The 20,186-nt window shown below is 36.3% G+C and overlaps 1 protein-coding gene and 1 pseudogene across 1 annotated transcript in view; both read left to right on the top strand.

Annotated features, from left to right (window-relative positions):
• The window catches only part of MALRD1 (MAM and LDL receptor class A domain containing 1), a 678,818-nt gene that overhangs the window by 429,696 nt on the left and 228,936 nt on the right, over nucleotides 1–20,186 (top strand). Inside the window, exon 30 of the mRNA XM_024253733.2 lies at nucleotides 13,919–14,047. Coding sequence (XP_024109501.2) covers nucleotides 13,919–14,047 — 129 coding nt within the window. The remainder of the gene's footprint in view (nucleotides 1–13,918; nucleotides 14,048–20,186) is intronic.
• On the top strand, nucleotides 11,237–11,859 carry LOC112135191 (non-histone chromosomal protein HMG-14-like; annotated as a pseudogene).

The following is a 20,186-nucleotide window of genomic DNA, read 5'->3' on the forward strand; positions in this document are numbered from 1 at the left end:
AGACACACAAGAAGTGAGTTTAAGGGTGGAGGTTTAATAGGCAAAAGAAAGAGAAAAAAGAATAGCGCTCTCTCTTGCAGAGAGAGAGGGGCTCCCAAGTGGGACTTCTAGTTTTATGATGAAATGCACCAGATTTCATAGATAAGCTTGAGGAGGCAGTGTCTGATTTACACAGGGCCCAAGAGATTGGTCAGACCAGGTGTGACATTTGCATAGCACATGAAGAAGCTGGTCATCCCACCCTAATCTTTTATTATGCAGATGGAGTCTCTACCTGGCCATCACCATGTTGTCTGTTCATTATTGTACACATGGTTGACAAAAGGAAAGTTGGAGCTGCCATGTTGAACATGCCTGGCTCCCAAGTAACCCTTTTCTATTGGCACAGTTGCCGGCATTCACCTGTGCAACCTTCTATTTTCTCTTTCTATGTCTGCAGCTGGATTTTACAGGCTGCTCTTTGTTGGAAAGGAAATGATTTTGGGGCTGCTTTTATTAAAAGGGAAATCTTACCAAGGACTCTCTGGCCCTAACATTTTCAAACTCCATCAAAATAAATCAACTTTATCACACAATATAGCCAATTAAACACATATCCTTACTGCGCATTATTGTTTTGAAAAGATAAGCGAATGCTTCAAGGCAAATCCTAAGCAAAAGCTATCTGAACAAAGGAAATAATCATCTCCCAAGACAAAAGTAAGATGCTCAGTTGAACCTGCCTCCTTTTGCCATTCCCTATCATATATATATGACATTGATGCTTTATTGTAAAAATTTCATTTTACACCTCACCTTCAGTGGAGTGGAGATAAGCTAGGAGTAATGTGTGCACTCCCCTCTCAATATAGCAATTAGAAAATATTAATTAAGACTAAACACATAACATATCTCATCAATCATGGTTTTCTTCAAGTTAGAGTTAAAATGCAGCACGTGAAAAGGTACCCTTAAGGAAGGGCCCCTTTTTAATGAGGATTACAGTTTCCTAGTCTAATTTCTTTTCTTTCCTTGCAATTTTATATCTCGTACTAAGTTCACCTTTCTCAAAAAGAGCATTTATTATTTCAGTACTCCTTATTGCTTTGACCCATTTCTGGTTTGTTTACCTTTGCTTTCTGCCTCATTTCATCGCGTACCATGGGCCTCCTTGTCTATGTATCAACCAGTGAATTACTTCGTTAGCTGTGTTTATATAGAGTATTAAAGTCACCAAATACATCACATTTCAGAAATTATCTTGGGCAATGACAGTAATTATCACACAGGCTATTTATCCTCTGAATGGTTTTCAATGGTTGAGAGCCTTTTTAGCAACCATTCTTAACTGTAAAATATTCTAAGAATCATTTTACCCAAAGTATTTTAAATTCATTAAATGTAGGAATTAGCCTAGTACAAATAGCATGTTTAGAATGTATTTGGTGTTTCAAATAGCCACCTATTCTCACTGCAATGGTGAAGGCAGCCCAAGCAGTTTTACCAAATTTAAACACAGTCCCATAAAATACTATTTGATCACTCAAAAGGTATTTAGGTTTTGTGCTAGTATTGAGTATATAGTGATGATTATAATACAATTTCTTCCTTTAAGGATTCTTCATTTTCTTCAGAATGGGCAAGTTTAGTTTATCTGTTACAGAGTAAAGAAATCAAATAGAAAATGCACCATTGTATAGCATTTCAATATCATGTGCTATAATTAGGATATCTGGAGTCCCAGGAGAGGCAGATGGATAGATGGGTCTGAGGCAGGTCAGATAATTCTTCATGGAAGGAACAGCACCTAAGGTGTGAGTTATAGGAATTCATATTTGAGTCAGATGAGAGAACATATGGATTTTGTTGGCTAAGGGTAAAGACTGTGGTGCCAAAGCATGAATTCTGGCTTGGCTATTAAGTAACTACATGAAATTAGGTAAGTGAAATAAGAATTCTAGTACCTGCTTCACGAAACTGTTTTGAGAATTACATGAGTTAATATATTAATATGTAATGTGCTTAAATTGAATGAGGCATGTATAAATTCTCCATAAGCGCTAGTGTCACCATCATCATCATCACATCCTTATCATATCAGGCTACTGCTATAACAAAATAGATCCCAAAAAAACATAATCCAGGAAGTTTATCTCCTATCCACTTTATAGCAGTTGTCATGTAAACAGATTGGTAGGGCGGCTTTTCTATTGAATTTACTCAGGGACCCGGGCCTTCAATCCGTGGCCTTCAAGGTCCATCCCACTGATCATGACTTTTCCATCCATGTGAAGAGGTACAGAACATGGGGAACAGTGTGTGGAAGTCTGTATGGCCTCACCTGGATGTGTGCACATTACTTCTACTCACATTCCAAGGGTTAGAACTCAACCTCATGATCTCACCTAGTAGCAAAAGGAGCTGATAAAAGTGCCTGTGTGAGCAGCCACAGCCCAGAAACAAGCATGTCCTATAGAAGCGTGACCGAATAACCTGAAATAGCCATCCTTCTCCACCACGCAGCTGAGGAGGGACGAGTGTGTGAAAGAAGATGGTGTACATCTCTGGACCATACATGGATGGTTATCGTGAGATTGCTCATCAGTCAAGGAGTAGAGAATGATAAATTAGGAGGCAAAGAAAGAAGATAGTGTGTGAATTTTTAATCCTGTTTAGTGTATCTGATATGTTGCAGAGAAATCTCACAGAAAATGCACAATAAGTGTTTAGATCTCAGCAAAAGGAACAGGTTGCGATTGTAGACATCGGGCCATCAGCCTCCAGATAGCAGTTAAAATCAAGTGGGACTACCAAGGAAAATCATCTGGAGTCACAGTTTGTTTTTCTAGCATTTAAAAGTCCAGACTGGAAAAGGAACCAAGAGAGGAGAGGGAGGGTTGAGACACTGACAGAGTACCAGGAATATCACGCCAAAGAGCTTAAGGAATTGACGTTTCAAAGTGGAGGACATTTTCAGCATATCAGCAGCAGCAATAAATCCAGAATGGGAAGGGTTGACATTTATTTTAAAATGGTAATTAGGACATCATTAGATATCTAAGCAAGAGTTCTTTTAGTGCAGTAATAGAAATTGCTAAGAAGCAAGGAGTGAATGATGACTTCTGAATCACTAAAGCCCTGAAAATGTTTCTTTTTGCATAAGATCATAGTGGTCATTGTCAGGTGTACCTGTTCTGAGTTTTTGTTCTTGTGTTGCTTTAATTTCTTGTTATCTCTTCTTCCTTCTTTCTAGGCTTTCTGAACAGGCTTTTTTTTTTTTTTTTGGTCTGAAATTTTAAACCAGTGATTTGAAGTATGCATAGCCTACGGTTCAGCAATCAGTTGTTCTAAAATTATATGAAGAATTCATTTTAAAAACTGGATATTTAAAATATGTCCATGCACAAAATACTAAAGATAAAATGAGTTTCATGTCAGAAAAGAGAGCTTGCTCTCTCTCTCTCTCTCTCTCTATATATATATATATATACTTTCAAACAAGTATACATACAGTTTATGAAGTCATCTTTTTATTTAAAATATGAAAAGTCAAACTTCAGGAAATACTCCTTTCAGCATGCACCTTGCCTCTGTGTATTGCCAGTGAAATCACATTTTAAAATATTTTTCTAAACTGTTTCTGTACACTGATACATGGTCCAGTAACTCTGATAACACCTCTGATAATTTTGATGCAAACTGAAGTTTGCTGTCACTGAGATCACTAAGGCTACAGTTTCAGACGTGTTGCTATTAATTGCCTGATATATGCATTGACCTTTAAACCTAATTCTTTTGAACTTAAGATAGACTTAAATTATCATGGTGAATCGAAAATATTCTATTATGTGTATGTTCTAGACATTTGAAAATACTGGTCATGTGATATCAAATCATTGGCAGTGTTGAGATGTCCTTTTATTTGCAAACTTGCCCCTGATAGTTCCTTCTAGAATAAGAGAGCAACCAAGTGAAATAAGTAGTAGTTCATCTGTGAAGAGACATTTGGGTGCATGATCTTCCCAAAATATATGTCCCTTTTATTTTCTCAAATGTTGCTCTTCCTTCATGTAAGTATGAATCTTCTAGTCATATTTATTTGCAATATGTTGCCAAACTTGCTTGATAAGGAAACTGAGAAGAATGGAATTTTATAAATAAGGAAATTCAAAAAGGAATTGATCCCTTTCTATTGAGTGTCTGGCCTATTAATTCTACTTGGTTAAATGACCAGCTAGAATGGTAGGTAATTTGAAAAGTCGTCAACAATTTATATTAACACACCAGTATAAGCTAGGGCTGCTTTTATTGTCTTCTGACAGCAACTCATAAATATATTCAATTATAGCACTAAATATACTGTTTTACTAATAACATTTCATCACTGGATCATAAATTCCTCGAAGGTGAGAGCTATCTCAATATTTTCCATAGTGTCTGATAGTTGCTCAGTACATGTTTCTGGCTTGAATAAATGGAAGGTTCTAAATTGTTGGCATCACTAGATGTAAACACACTGTACTTGGTGTGAGAAAGTGGTTATTCTTATTATTCTCATTTAGAAATCACATTAAATGACTTATCAAAGATTACAACTTTTATAAGAACTGGGGTTCAAATCATTTTCTTGGTCTACATATTTGCACTGCTCAATAGCAATCAGTGTTTACTCTCCAGAATTACCAGGTCTAACAAGAGGTTAACTTTTGCTTGTAAATTCAAAACTTTTGAAACATGCCTACCATAAAAACTGTCCAAAGATAATTTATCAACAAGTCAAAACACATAGATGACAAGGAAAATTCATATATTAAAAAGATTAAAAAAATCAAACAAAAAAACAGTTTTATAGAAAATTTTCTGGAAGTCCTAGCCAGAGCAATGAGAGAGGAGAAAGAAATAAAAGGCATCCAAATAGGGTAAGAAGTCAAACTATCTCTCTTCGCTGATGATAGGATTCTATACCTAGAAAGCCCAAAAGACTCTTCCAGAAGGCCCCTGTAACTGATCCACAACAATGCGCAAAAAATAGTAGCATTTCTATACACTAATAAGGTTCAAGCTGAGACCTAAGTAAAGAGCACAATCCCATTTACAACAGACACCCACCCACCCACCCACCACACACACACACACACACACACACACACACACAAAACTTAGGAATATATCTAACCAAGGAGGTGAAAGATATCTACAAAAAGAACTATAAAACGCTGCTGAAAGTAATCATAAATAACACAAAAAATGGAAAAACAGTCCATGTTTATGGGTTGGAAGAATCAGTATCATTAAAATGGCCATACTGCCCAAATCATTCAGCAGATTCAATGCTATTCCTATCAAACAACTAATATCATTTTTCACAAAATTAGAAAACACTATCCTAAAATCCATATGGAACCATAAAAGAGCCCAAATAGCCAGAGTAATCCTAAGTACAAAGAACAAAGCTAGAGTCATCACATTACATTACTTCAAACTATATTATAAGGCTACATTAACCAAAACGGCGTGGCACTGGTACAAAAAATAGACACATAGACCAATGGAACAGAACCCAAAAATAAGGCCACACACCTTTTACAAAAATTAACTCAAAATGGATTAAAGATTTAATGGAAGACCTCAAACTATAAGAATCCTAGAAAAAAAACCTAGGAAACACCATTTTTGTCATTGACCTTGGGAAATAAATTATGACTAAGTCCTCAAAAGCAATTGCAACAAAAACAAAAATTGACAAATGGAACCTAATTAAACTAAAGAGCTTCTGCACAGCAAAAGAAACTATCAACAGAGTCAACAGAAAATTTACAGAATGAGAGAAAACATTCACAGACTATGCATACAACAAAGGTCTAATATTCAGAATCTATAAGCAACTGAAGTTGATAAGCAAAATACCCCATTAAAAAGTGGGCAAAGGACATGAACAGACACTTCTCAAAAGAAGACATACATATGGCCAACGAACATGAAAAATGTTCCACATCACCAGTCTTCAGAGAAATGCAAATTAAAGCCACAATGAGATACCATTTCACATTAGTCAGAATGGTTACTATTAGAAAATCAAAAAATAACAGATGCTGGCGAGGTAATGCTTATACACTGCTGGTGGAAATATAAATTTGTTCAGCCACTGTGGAAAGCAGTTTGGAGATTTCTTGAACTTAGAACTAACATTCAACTCAGCAATCCCATTACTGGATATATATTCAAAAGAAAATAAATATTTCTACTAAAAAAAAGATGCATGCATGCATATGCTCTTCATAGCACCATTCTCAATAGCAAAGACATGGAATCAACCTAGGTGCCCATCAACAGTGGATTGAATAAAGAAAATGTACATATTATACACTTTGGAATACTACACAGCCATAAAAAGATATGATATATCCTTTGCAGCAACATGGATGTAGCTGAAGACCATTATCCTAAGTGAATTAACACAGGAACAGAAAACCAAATACCACATCTTCTCACTTAACATGAGGGCTAAACCTTGGGTGCTCATGGACATAAAGATGGCAACAATAAACACTGGGAACTACTGATGAGAGAAGGGAGGGAGGAGGGCAAAGACTGACACGCTAACTTTTGTGACAAGCTCACTACCTAGGTGACAGGATTATTTGTATCTCAAATCTCAGCATCACACAATATACCCATGTGACAAACCTGTGCCATGTCCCCTGTGAATCTAAAATAAAATTGAAATTATAAAAATAAATAAGAAAAGTTTTCTAGCTACTAAAATGCATTTTAATATTTCTGTTTTAATTAATGCACCCAGATGTTCATACATATTTACTTGTATGTGAACATGAAAAACAGAGTGCATGTGTCAGTTTTAAGTTTTTTTAAAGAATAAATTTACTATTAGACAATATGCAATTAGCATAAAGTTTGTCTTAAATAAGGAGTATTATTTGCAGAAAATTGATTTATGGGGTTTTCATGAGGTTATTTTTATAATTCATGGCAAAATAGCAACAGTTTTTTAAACTATTAATTTTATATTACAAATTGGACTACAGAAAAATTAATGAAACCATAGGATATGCTTCCCACTCACTGGAAACATTTGAAAATACTTTTTAAAAGCATAATAGTATATGTTGGCAGAGATATTGTTAAAAGGGAACATTTATACACTGCTGATGGGAATGTAAACTAATACAACCTCTATGGAAAACAATGTGGAGATTTCTCAGAGTACTAAAGGTACCATTTGATCCAGCAATCTCACTACTGTGTATCTACCCAAAGGAAAAGAAGGCATTATTTACAAAAGATACCTCCATGTGTATGTTTATCAACAGCACAATTCACAATTGCAAAGATATGGAATCAACCTAAGAGCTCAGCAACCCATGAGTGGATAAGGAAAATGTGGTATATATACACCATGAAATACTACTCAGCCACAGAAAATAATGAAATAAGGTCTTTTGCAGCAAGTTGGATGGAACTGGAAGCCACTGTCCTAAGCGAAGTAACTCAGGAATGGAAAACCAAATACTGCATGTTCTCACTTAAAAGTGGGAGCTAAGCTATGGATATATGGAGTGGTATATAGAATGGTATAAAGAACATGGGAAACTCAGAAAGAGGGAGGCTGAGAGGGTAGTTCGAGGGATGAAAAACTACCTGATGGGTATAATGTATGTACTCTATTTGTATTATAGTTGCACTAAAAGCCTAGACTTTATCACTATACAATTCATCATGTAACCACAACCATTTCCACCCCTAAACCTATGAAAATTAAAAATATTTTTAAAATAATAAAGAAGGCTGGGCACGGTGGCTCACGCCTGTAATCCCAGCACTTTGGGAGGCTGAGGCGGGCAGATCACAAGGTCAGGAGATCAAGACCATTCTGGCTAACAGGGTGAAAGCCCGTCTCTACTAAAAATACAAAAAATTAGCTGGGCGTGGTGGCGGGCACCTGTAGTCCCAGCTACTCAGGAGGCTGAGGCAGGAGAATGGCGTGAACCTGGAAGGCGGAGCTTGCAGTGAGCCCAGATCGCGCCACTGCACTCCAGCCTGGGCGACAGAGCAAGACTCTGTCTCAAAAAAAAAAGAAAAAAAAATAGTAATATTAATAAAATAAATCAGTGTAGCTTTTTAAACAAGCAATTAATTTTATTGATAGATATCAAAAGCCCTAAAAGACACAAATCCATCGACACATTTTTATACCCAATAATGGCATGTTAGGAGTCTGTCTTACATAACTATTTCCAATCGTGAAGAAGCTAAATATAGTTTTGTTTAAATGTAAAATAATGAAACAACTCTATAATGAATAGAATGGAATTGTTAACTAAATTAGGGGTATATTCAGTTTTCATTATATTTTATAGATATTAGTGATTACTGTGAAAATCAGACCACAAAATATTTATGATATGATAAATATAAAAAGGTAGAGAAAATATTGTGTATATGTTATGATTACAAGTATTTAACCTAGTTACAAAAAAATTTAAAAAGAAAAATGCGACAAAATGTTAAAGACATTGTGTAAAGAAGGAGAGATTGTTTTTTGTTTTTTTCTACATTATTATGTATTTAAACTCTTATCATAATAAAATATGTTTTAAAAGCTCAGAGGTTTCCATTTACTTATCACATTAAATCAAATGTCAATCTGCATTTTCAGAACCAAAAGACGTAGTTTCTCCAATACTTCACAGAACAACATACCTTTTTAAGTCTGATCAGTTTTTTAAACTCCTGCTCACTCATGAACATCTTTGAGTCTTTGATAGTTAAAATTCTTTGTTGTGGTCTAAGCTCCTTTCATGCCTTCAATGCATCTAGATGTTTACTTGCTTAGGACTTTTCTTAGATACGTTTCCTGACTCACTGTATTCCGTGGGAAAGTTCTCTTGTACTTGGAATTTCACTAGGTCTTCCATACATATATAGCAGCATTAGAAACCCTAATTATTTCTTTTCAGTTGATTCCAAAGCTGAATATGTGGATTTGTCAACTAAATAGCATAGTCTTCAAAAGCAGGGATTATGCCCATTTTAATATTCTTCATGTGGTTATGTGAAAAACAAAGGTGCTTGGAAATGCGTGTCCATATGAAACTTGCCGTCTGGAATCTCAGAGCATATTGAATGTCATCAGCTTAAGAAAGTAATAAAACAACAAGTGTTTCTTCATAAATATTATCTATAGAATGATTATGTCTAGTTCAGTGTAATGAGCTCTGTGTACAAAACGATTTTAATCCAAATTGAAATTTATAGGATCGAGGATTTGTAAGTTCTGTTTCAAAGTAAAATGAAACTAGTTTTCAATTGATGTCACTTTCAGGTTGGTGAGAGTCTGTTTAAATCTACAGTAGATTAGTCCTATATCTACCTTATGTTCTTACTGGATTAAATTTTGTTTTCCTATGGCTGCATTATTTTCCACGGCCTTCACAGGATCTTTCAGTTTCTCATGCTTTAGTTAGGTCTTTAGATCTCTATTTGTCAGTCTATTAATAGCAAAATAAATATTCTAGTTTTTTCATATGCCATAATCTGTTGGCCAGGTTATTTTCAACTTTTATTGTGAGCACCAATGTTCTATCCATTCTTGTATCATCAAATATAGAATATGTGAGATATCTTTCATTTTATGTATTTGACAACCAGGTGAATAGTTATTGCCTTTATTATTACCATTTTGGCTGAATAAAAAATATAAAATGGCTAAACACACGCAAAACAGTCTTTCATTAAAAAAATCTCTTTTCAATTTACTGTATTCTTAAAAAAGATATGTGAGGCTGTTTTTTATTTGTTTTTTTTTTTCCTTTGGACACCTAATGTTTCATAGATATTCTAGTCATTGTTCAGTTTACTGCAATTTAAAGCATCACTTTATTTCTCTTCATGGCTTTGCTATTCTATATTATCAAAGAAAATAAGCCTTATTTAGAGATGTAGCCTATTTTAGCCATTTTTTTTTATAAAAACCAAATAACCAACTATTTAGAGTGATGTCAAAGCACATTTCCCCTGTGGAGTAATTATATGGCTTTACATCCTATGGCATGGAAAAATAAAATAATCTCAAATGCACAGACTTGCATATGGAAAAAATGTCCACATACTGCCCTAGGGTTAACTGTAAATTCTCACTAGTGTTAATTAAAATTATGTGGCAAAGTTCCTAAACTACTCGGTAAACATGACCTTTAAGACTTCGTCTTGTTAATGCCCATAATTGGACCATTTGCTGTTGTCTTAGATGTTCTTTCTTCAGTCTTCATATTTGTATACACCAAATTTTACTGGTAAATTGTTCTTGGATATCATACAGGTTTTAGCTATTGTATTATGGGCATAATCCAAAGACTCTGGATATGCACTTTTAGTCAAGTCTGTAGAGCTGTGTTCTTTTTATTTGTGGAAGTACTGCCTAATTGTCAGTAAATTACCTCCACCTCAGGTACATCACCTCTGAACCTATAATCACCTGTGTAACAAAGGCACTGCTGAATTTTATTTAATTTGTTGAAGTTGATAAAAAAATTGTAAACCTTTAATATAAGTCACTATGAATCTGTGAAGTATTATCATTTGACTACATATCTGATTAAATAATATTTAAATATAAGAATTGCTCTAAAAATTCTATGTCAATTCACTTTTCTAAGCCCCCTTTAGATGAAACCATTGTTTCTGAAATTATGATAACCAAGATTTATAAAGAGCCAACTATATATCAGGTTCTATGTGAGGCCCAAGAGAACACGATAAAAACTTCTGGTTCTAACGAGCTTGGAGTCTGGGGGGGACAGCCAGCCATGTATAAATAGCTCTTATATGTGATGATATTCATTGTAATATAGGAATAAAAGGGTACTTAGGTGGCATGAAACAGAAGTGTCTCACCTGGGACAAAGATGGCAGTGAGAAAGGCAAGACAAAAGTAGAGAGAGAGAAGTCATTTCATTGAATCATAAGTTTGGGCAGCGGGCACCTGGGGCTCTGGAGGGAATAGTCAGGGCAGACAGGAAGTAGCTCCTGTGAATGCCTGTAAAAACGAAGAGCAAGGGACAGATTTGTGAAATCTTCAGTCACAGGATATAGACCGATTGCAGTTACTTGAGAGTCACAGAAAATAAGACTGGAAAACTAAGCTGGAACCAAGGACAAAGGATTTTTAATGTCTTTATTAGGGGCTTTGGATGTATGTACTAGGTAATGATCAGCCTCAGTCCCCACGTGTACAACGATGGAAAGGTATGTGGCCATGCAAAGAGGTCAAATGTCATGAATGACCTTCCTGCAGACTTAGGATTTTTGTTAAGAATACTTTGCATTTTCTAAGAAGTAGTTTGGGTTATTCCATGGGTTATTAAGATCCCGTGTATTGAAAACATTTAGGGGGGCGGAGGAGAAGGCGGGCTCCCAATCCGGTTCTATCCGGTTCTCCCACCATCCCCCGCCAGGGGTCTCAGCAGCTCGGAGGGTGGAGGAGCGGCAGCGCCAGGCACCGCACCCGCGCCCTTCCGGAGCCAGAGCGCCCAAGAGGAAGGTCAGCTCCGCTGAAGGGGCCGCCACAGGAAGAGCCTAACAAGAGGTCAGCGCTGTTGTCAGGTAAACCTGCTCCTGCAAAAGTGGAGGCGAAGCCAAAAAAGGCAGCAGCGAAGGATACTTCTTAAGACAAAAAAGCACAAACGAAAGGGAAAAGGGGAGCAAAGGGAAAACAGGCCTAAGTGGCTAACCATGAAAGTAAAGAAGAGTTACCTGCAGAAAACGGGGAAACGAAAACTGAGGAGAGTCCAGCCTTTGATGAAGCAGGAGAGAAAGTAGCCAAGTCTGATTAATACTATGTACCATGTCTTATCAGTAGTCCCTGTCTCCCTTCTTGTACAATCCAGGGGAATATTTTTATCAACCATTTTGTAAATGCAAGTTGTTTAGTAGCAGCTCCAGAAACATTTTTAAGAAGGAGGGAATCCCATCTCATCCTATTTTTTAAGTGTAAATACTTTTTTTTTAAGAGGTGAAATCATTCGCTGGTTGTTTATTTTTTGGTACAACCAGAGAATAGTGTGGGATATTGAATTATGGGATGCTTTCACTGTCTTGGGTGTCAGCTTAACATTCCGTCGATGGGGGGTTAATTTTTATATCCTATAATACAAAGCATATTAAATGGCAGTATGGAGTCACAGTCTTGCATCTAACGTCTTTAGCATTTTAAATTACTTCTATTCCCATGTTGTTTTGTAGTAGAATTGTTTCCTAAAGAAAACTACTCCTTGATCGTGGCTCTCCTGTCAGAATTGTGGGCACTCTGTAGCCTCTTTGGTTGTGATAGTCCTATTTTCCTAATAACTTTGTTACTGTGCTGTGAAAGATCAAAAATTTGAATATGTAGTATACATGCTATTCAGTTGTGAATTGGTGGGATGTAGGTAACAGCTTGTCAACATGTGAAGATACTGGTACTTGATAGCCTCTTAAGGAAAATTTGCTTCCAAATTTTAAGCTGGAAAGTCACTGGAATCACTTTTAAAAAGAATTACAATATATAGCTTTTTAGATTTTTGGCACATGTGTTAAGAATTATGTACATATTGAAATGTCTGTACTGATCCTCAACCAATACAATCTCAATTATGAAAGAAAAAATATCTTTTTATCTTTTTTTCCTTTGTCCATTTAAAATGTTTGATTTTTCTTTTTAAATTAGGTTGTGATGTGCCACTGAAATAGGCAATGTTGGCAAAACAATGTCTGTTACAATATAACACATTAGACATTTAAATAATCTTAAAAACCATGTGAAGGGACAGAAACCCGGTCGATTAAATCTGAAACGATGTTTTCTGCACAAGCGAGTACAGGCATACCTCTCATTAAAACTGATGTAAACAGAAGAAGCCAAGTGGGGCGGGGTGGGGAGCAGGGTTAGGGGTGTGAGGGTAGAGTGGGGGTGCGGTGAAGGGAGGTTGAGGTGGGTGAGTGAAATGGCAAACCAAAACAACACTAACTGAGGGAGCAGGACTCTGCTCAGTGCAGAAAAATTGGCTTATGAATAAAAATTAGACTGTGATATCAAATTAAATTCAGATCATCATGCAAAAGACACAATACATGCTCTTTAGTTTTAGAATAAAACACACACATTCATTTCCTAAAGTTTGCTGCCAATTAATTTTCTGACAATGTCTGCTGGCTTGACTATTTTTTTATACGAGGATGAGTATTAAACACTGTCCATACTTTTTCATCTACAAAAAATTTGCATAAAATAGTGTTAGTTCTCTGTACTTGTCAATGGACAGTTTAATTATGTGTATAAAAAAGGAAAATCATGCCCCATGGAAGTCAGAAAAAGCAAAATAAAATTTAGAGTATGAAACCTCCACCAGCCAGTATGTTCATGTGAAAATTCAGCAGAAATAGACAGTTGCTTTAACCAATAAAGTTAACATCTTCTTTATGTAAAATTGTCAGTCAAGACAGGAACATATCACTAAAATTGGTGTCTGTGCTATAGACTCAGATCACCAGGAGCATTATGAGCAGCACAAATGGCCAGGAAATCTCATCGGTGCGTGCTGACAACGAGCAGGATTTGGTGGCAGGCTGCACATACCCTTTACCAGGTTCCAGGTAGTTGTGGGCCACAAATTTGAGTGTCTCATCCATGAGAATCACAGGCAAGGAGATTTTCAGCACCATCAAAGTGCATAAAAGATATTTCAGAAGTAGAATCTATATAACTTGCTGAACCATTGAAGGTGGGACTGAGAAAGAGGAAGTTGGGGAAGTCCACCTTAGGCAACTGTTGACATCCTTAACTTCCTTACTGGTGTGAAATCTATAAAATACCTAACAGGAATCTTCAAGTCTAATGAAAATGTTGATGAAACACTGCTTTTGTTTTTTTGGTTTTCCCTAGTGGGAGAGATCTCTGAGATTTGTCCGGAAACCACTGATTTTTTGTGCCGGGACAAGAAGTGCATTGCATCCCACCTTGTTTGTGACTATAAGCCAGACTGCTCTGATAGGTCTGATGAAGCTCACTGTGGTAAGTTTATCTATCTGCTGTATGGCAGCCAGTTCAGCAGAGATTTTCCTTCATAAGTAGAGTTAGATATTGGCGTTGATGATGGAGAAGAAATATTATTTTCACGCACTAGAGTAGATTTAGAATAGCCCAAATATTTCCCCAAACTTGTATACAAGTATCAAATACAAATACAAATGACAGCCCTTTCATATTCTTTACTCCGTACTGAGAACTGTAACAAGTCTATAGAAAATCATTTTACCGAAAAATAATCCCATTCTGTAATTAGGCACACTGTGTCTAGGGTGAGAATTAAAGTTTCTAGGAACTGCAGTAGCAATCTGTCTTTCTTTATTGGTCTTCGTTTTTTTTTCTATTTTTTTTCCAAAAAATTGTTGATTTTGTATATGTGGCTGAAAATGAGCACTTTTAATAAATACCAGTTTAGTAATTAATTTTATCAATTACATTGCACTGGAGAAAGAGGACTGGATGGGCCCCATTGTATTTTTATTCAAGCTTTAATTCAAGCAATATTTAAAAACATATATAAAACTAAGTATATAATTTTAAAATATGAGCAGATATTTAAATTCAAAGGATCTTTTTTCCATATATTGTATTGGAAAAAAAGGATCTTTTTTCCATTTATCTTATCTTTCCTAGAGAATATTGATACAATACCAGCTACCTGTTGCAGTTACCATTTGCTGCCTAACAAGCTACCCCAGAAGTTAGTGGTCTAGGCCACTGTTAAATTTTGCTCACAATTTTTTAGGTCAGTAATTCAGGAAGAGCTCTTCTGGGCAGTTTGTCTCTGATGGCCTGAGTCGAACTGATAGGGTGGGACAGGATAATCACATCCAAGATGACTTCTTCTCTTGATACTCTTTGGTCTCTCTGTCTTACTAGAGAGAGTAAGACATCTCTCTAGTACTCTGGAGTACTCTCATCCTCCAGAGTACTCCATGTGGCTTGGGTTTTATATAACATGGCAGTCACAGGGTGGTAAGCCGTTGTACACAGGGCTGGCTTCTACTAGAAAGTGTCCCCCGAGCCTCAGGAAAAATAGCAACAGTTACTTTGATTTAGCCTCAGATGTTCCATAATACCATACCTGATTCCTGCTAATGGCCAAGCAAATAACAAAGTCTAGACTAGACTTTCAATGGGAAAACAAAGTCTAGACTAGACTTTCAATAGGAAAACATCACACATCAAATGAAGAGAAGGTTGTGGGGTGACCTTTCCGGAGACAAACTACCACATAAGCATATTTACATTTTAATTTTATAGCTCAATTTAATTTTTTATTTCTTAGGATCTTATACTGATGCTTCCAATGGGCTTATTTTCTATTTAAAATTTTAAATATATTTTTAAACTTTAAAAAGCTGTGGGAAAAAATACATAATAAAAATTTACCATTTTAACCATTTAAAATATATAATTTAATGGCATTAAGTACGTTTGTATTGTTGTGCAACCACTGCCACCATCCATCTCTAGAACTATTTTCATCCAAAAAAAACAAAACTGTACTAATTAAAGAATAACACTCCATTTACCGCTTCCCCTAGACCATGGTAACTACCCTTCTCATGTCCATCTCTATAAAAGATCTTTCATTTCTATTCTAGGTACCTCATATCGGTGGAGTCATATAGTATTTTTCTTTTCTGTGACTGGCTTATGTCACTTACCATAATGTCTTCAAGGTTCATTTCGTATTTTAATTTTAAATGAAAGTATTTTTAAAAAGTCAAAACAATCAACACATCTTAAGACTTTATTACTAATGCCAAAGAATTATAGTATTAATTTTATAAAATATCATGTATTTCTTTCATAGTAAGTACATTCTCAAATAAAACTTATAGTGCACTGCGTAACACTTTTTAGTGTTATTTCTAGCTTCTTTTAAATTCATCGGCTGGGCGCAGTGGCTCACACCTGTAGTCCCAGCACTTTGGGAGGCCGATGCAGGTGGATCACAAGGTCAGGAGTTCAAGACCAGCCTGGCCAACATGGTGAAACCCCATCCCTACTAAAAAAAAAAAAAATTAGCCGGGCCTGGTGGTGGACGCCTGTAATCCCAGCCACTCGGGAGGCTGAGGCAGAGAACTGCTTGAACCTGGGAGGCGGAGGTTGCAGTGAGCTGAGATTGTACCACTGCACTCCAGCCTGGGCGACAGAGTGAGACTTGTCTCAAAAAAAAAAAAAAAAAACGACAAAAGTGTATTTTTAAAAATACTGAGAGTAAGGAATTAATTTCAATGGAAGACTCTAAAACGTGTGAAATCACCATTTTCCCCACAAGATGTACTAAGTAGGGCATTTAATAGTCACCCACGAAAGAGTAAAAACTTGGACAAATTCAAGCCTGTAAACTGCAGCCAGCACTCAGGTGGAAGAGGAGCCCACACATTCAGAGCATTAAGAGGGAGCACAGCTGCAACTGTGAGGAAATATAGAGGAGCCACATGATTAAGAGCCTACCTACTGACCACTGCACTTAGCGCCACATGCTGGCTGGATTACACCCCAGATCTTCAACACCAAAGTACTTTGCTAGCATACCCTCCATCAAACCAAAGGCAAGAAGTCAGCTACAAATGAAGACCCTGAGCAAAGCCTCAGCCCTCTGGAAACATCCAGAAAAGAATTATAATGACTGTACTCAATCTACACTGAAGTTAAAGGAACATTGGCACACAGAAATAAGAAAGAACCAGTGAAAGAACTCTGGCAACTCAAGTGGCCAGAGTGTCTTCTGTTCTCCAAAGGACCGTGCTAGTTCTCCAGCAAGGGTTCTTAATCAGGTGAGATGGCTGAAATGGCACACATAGAATTCAGAATATGGGTAGGAACAAATATTATTGAGATTCAGGAGGACATTGAAACCCAATCCAAAGAAGCTAAGAATAACCATTATGCAGGAGCTGACAGATGAAATATCCACTATAAAAAAAAACCTAACTCACCTAATGGAGCTGAAAAATACACTACAAGAATTTTACAATGTAATCACAAGTATTAGCACCAGAATAGAACAAGTTCAGGAAAGAATCACAGAGCTTGAAGACTGGCTTACTGAAATAATATAGACAAAAACGAAGAAAAAAGAATAAAAAGGAATGAAAAAATTCTCTGAGAAATATGGGATTTTGTTAAGAGGCCAAACCTATGAATCACTGGTATCCTCGAAAGAGACAGGGAGAAAGCAAGCAACTTGAAAAATTGCTTTCAGGATATTGTTAATAAAAACTTCACCAACCTCACTAAAGAGGCCAACATTCAAATTCAGGAAATGAAGAGAATCCCTGCAAGATATTACACATGAAGATCATCCACAAGACCCATAATCATCACTTTTTTTTTTTTTTTGTGAGATAGAGTCTTGCTCTGTCACCCAGGCTAGAGTGCAGTGGCACAATCTCAGATCACTGCAACCTCTGCCTCCCAGGTTCAAGCAATTATCCTGCCTCAGCCTCCTTAGTAGCTGGGATTGCAGTTGTCTACCACCACACCCAGCTAATTTTTCTATTTTTAGTAGAGATGGGGTGTTGCCATGTTGGTCAGGCTGGTCTCAAACTCCTGATCTCAAGTGATCTGCCTGCCTCGGCCTCCCAAAGTGCTGGGATTACGGGTGTGAGCCACCACACCTGGCCATAATAATCACATTTCCCAAGGTCAAAATGAAAGAAAAAATGTTAAAGGTAGATAAAAAGAAAGGGCAGGTCACCTACAAAGGGAACCTCATCAGACTAACAGTGAATCTTTCAGCAGTGAATCTTTTACCCTCCAAGCCAGAAGAAATTGAGGGCCTGTATTCAACATTCTAAAAACAAACAACAACAACAACAACAAAAAAACAAAACAAAAACCTACAACCAAGAATTTCACATACAGGCAAACTAAACTTCATAATGAAGGAGAAATAACATCCTTTTCAGACAAGCAAATGCTGAGATAATTCATTATCAGCAAACCTGCCTTACAAGAGCTTCTGAAGACCATCACCAGCCACTACAAAAACACACCTAAGTACACAGACCAGTGACACTGTAAGCAACCAAACAAGTCTGCATAACAACCAGCTAATGACATGATGACAGGATTAAATCCATGCATATCATGTTAACCTTGAATGTAAATGGGCAAAATGCCCCAATTAAAAGGCACAGAGTGGCAAGCTAAATAAAGAAGTAAGACCAAGTGGTTGGCTGTCTTCAAGAGAGCCATCTCACATTCAATGACACCAATAGGCTCAAAATAAAGGGAAGGAGAAAAATCTACCAAGCAAATGGAAATCAATAAAAAGCAGAGATTGCAAACCTCATTTCAGACAAAATAGACTTTAAAGCAGTAGAGATCAAGAAAGACAACGACAGTAGATATGGTAAAGGATTCAATTCAACAAGAAGACCTAACTATTGTAAATATATAGGCACCCAACACAGGAGTACCCATATTTATAAAGCCAGTTTCTAGAGACCTATGAAGAGACTTAGACTCCCAAACAATAATAGTGGAAGACTTCAACACCCCACTGACAGTATTAGACAGATAATTGAGGCAGAAAATTAAAAAAGATATTCAGGACCTGAACTCAACATTTGATCAATGGACCTAATAGACATCTGCAGAACAGCCCACCCCAAAACCACAGAATATACATTCTTCTTATTGCCAGATGGCACATACTTTAAAATTGACCACACAGTTGTACATAAAACAATCCTCAGCAAATTCCAAAAAAAAATGAAATTATACTAACCATCACAGCACAATAAAAATAAAAATCAATACCAAGAAGAGCTCTCAAAACCATACATTTACACAGAAATTAAACAACCTGCTTCTGAATGACTTTTGGGTAAATGATGAAATTAAGGTAGAAATTGAGAAGTTCTTTGAAACTAATGAGAACAGGCATACAACATTTCAGAATCTCTGGGACACAGCTAAGACAGTGTTAAGAGGGAAATTTATAGCACCAAATGCCCACATCAAAAAGTTGGAAAGATCTCAAGTTAACAACCTCAAATAATCTCAAATTAACCATCGCAGTCATTGATTGGTGGGACATCTGCATAAAAGTGTGAAAGGTCATGGAAAGGGATGACTAAGGCCAATACAGAGTGAGAAATGTAAGCAAGCAAATATAGTGAATGTTTTTAAATTAATAGGGGCAGCCTGGCTGTGTGGCTGCAAATTAGAAGAAAGGAATTAGAAGAGAATGTGAAATTGAAGGACATGGAAAAATGTGTAACTTTGAAGAAAATGAAGCTGTAGAATGTCAATAGCAGTGTTTTGATAAGGAGTTGAGATCATAAACAGAGATTAGCCTTAGGAAAGAGAAAAGTGGCATATTTTTGAGATTGAGAGAATGAAATGTAAGAGAATTTATCCTGATTGGATAAGTATCTTTAGCGTCAAAGATAAAGTCATATATTAAGCAAGGCGGGACAGGAGGTACAAGGATGATCACAGAGAATAGAAAAGGATGCAGAATAAATATCGTAGGGCTGTATGTCAGGGAGTCACTTACATAGAACACTAGTAAAGAATGTGCAGGTGACATCATTCTAAAGAACACATAATGTCTGTCTTTTATGTCCATTGCAAGATTCTGAATTTTTACAGATGTGTTGGCTGAACACCAGCAGAACGGAATGTCTCATTTTTTATCCATATCATATAATAAAAACCTATTCTATATTATATAATACTGGCATGACAAACACAAAAAAGGCACACAGAGCCCATAAATAAGCATACAAGAAGCAATAGATTATATATAGTCATATAGAATGAACGAAAGGAATGTACATGAATACAAGTGGTTGTAATTCGTAGGGATAAGATACAATAATGCTTGAGAAGTAAAATGCTGATATTTTATTTAAATAATCTCAGGGATCCAGAAAGTTTGTGTGGAAATATTAAAGCTTTGCGTGCTGTATATTTAGTATCAACTTTTATAGCAAGGCTTTTTTCTGATTACATTTCTATATGCTAACATTGGTTGTATGTTAAGGAAAAGTTGTGAATGAGAAGAAAGTTTAAAAATAACACAAACTTTCTTTCTAAAAAGAAAGGAAAAGTCAATGACAATTTCAATTGATTCATACTGATTAAATCACCCAATCAT

This window comes from Pongo abelii, chromosome 8 (genome assembly GCF_028885655.2).
Source record: "Pongo abelii isolate AG06213 chromosome 8, NHGRI_mPonAbe1-v2.0_pri, whole genome shotgun sequence".
In the NCBI taxonomy this organism is placed as follows: Eukaryota; Metazoa; Chordata; class Mammalia; order Primates; family Hominidae; genus Pongo; species Pongo abelii.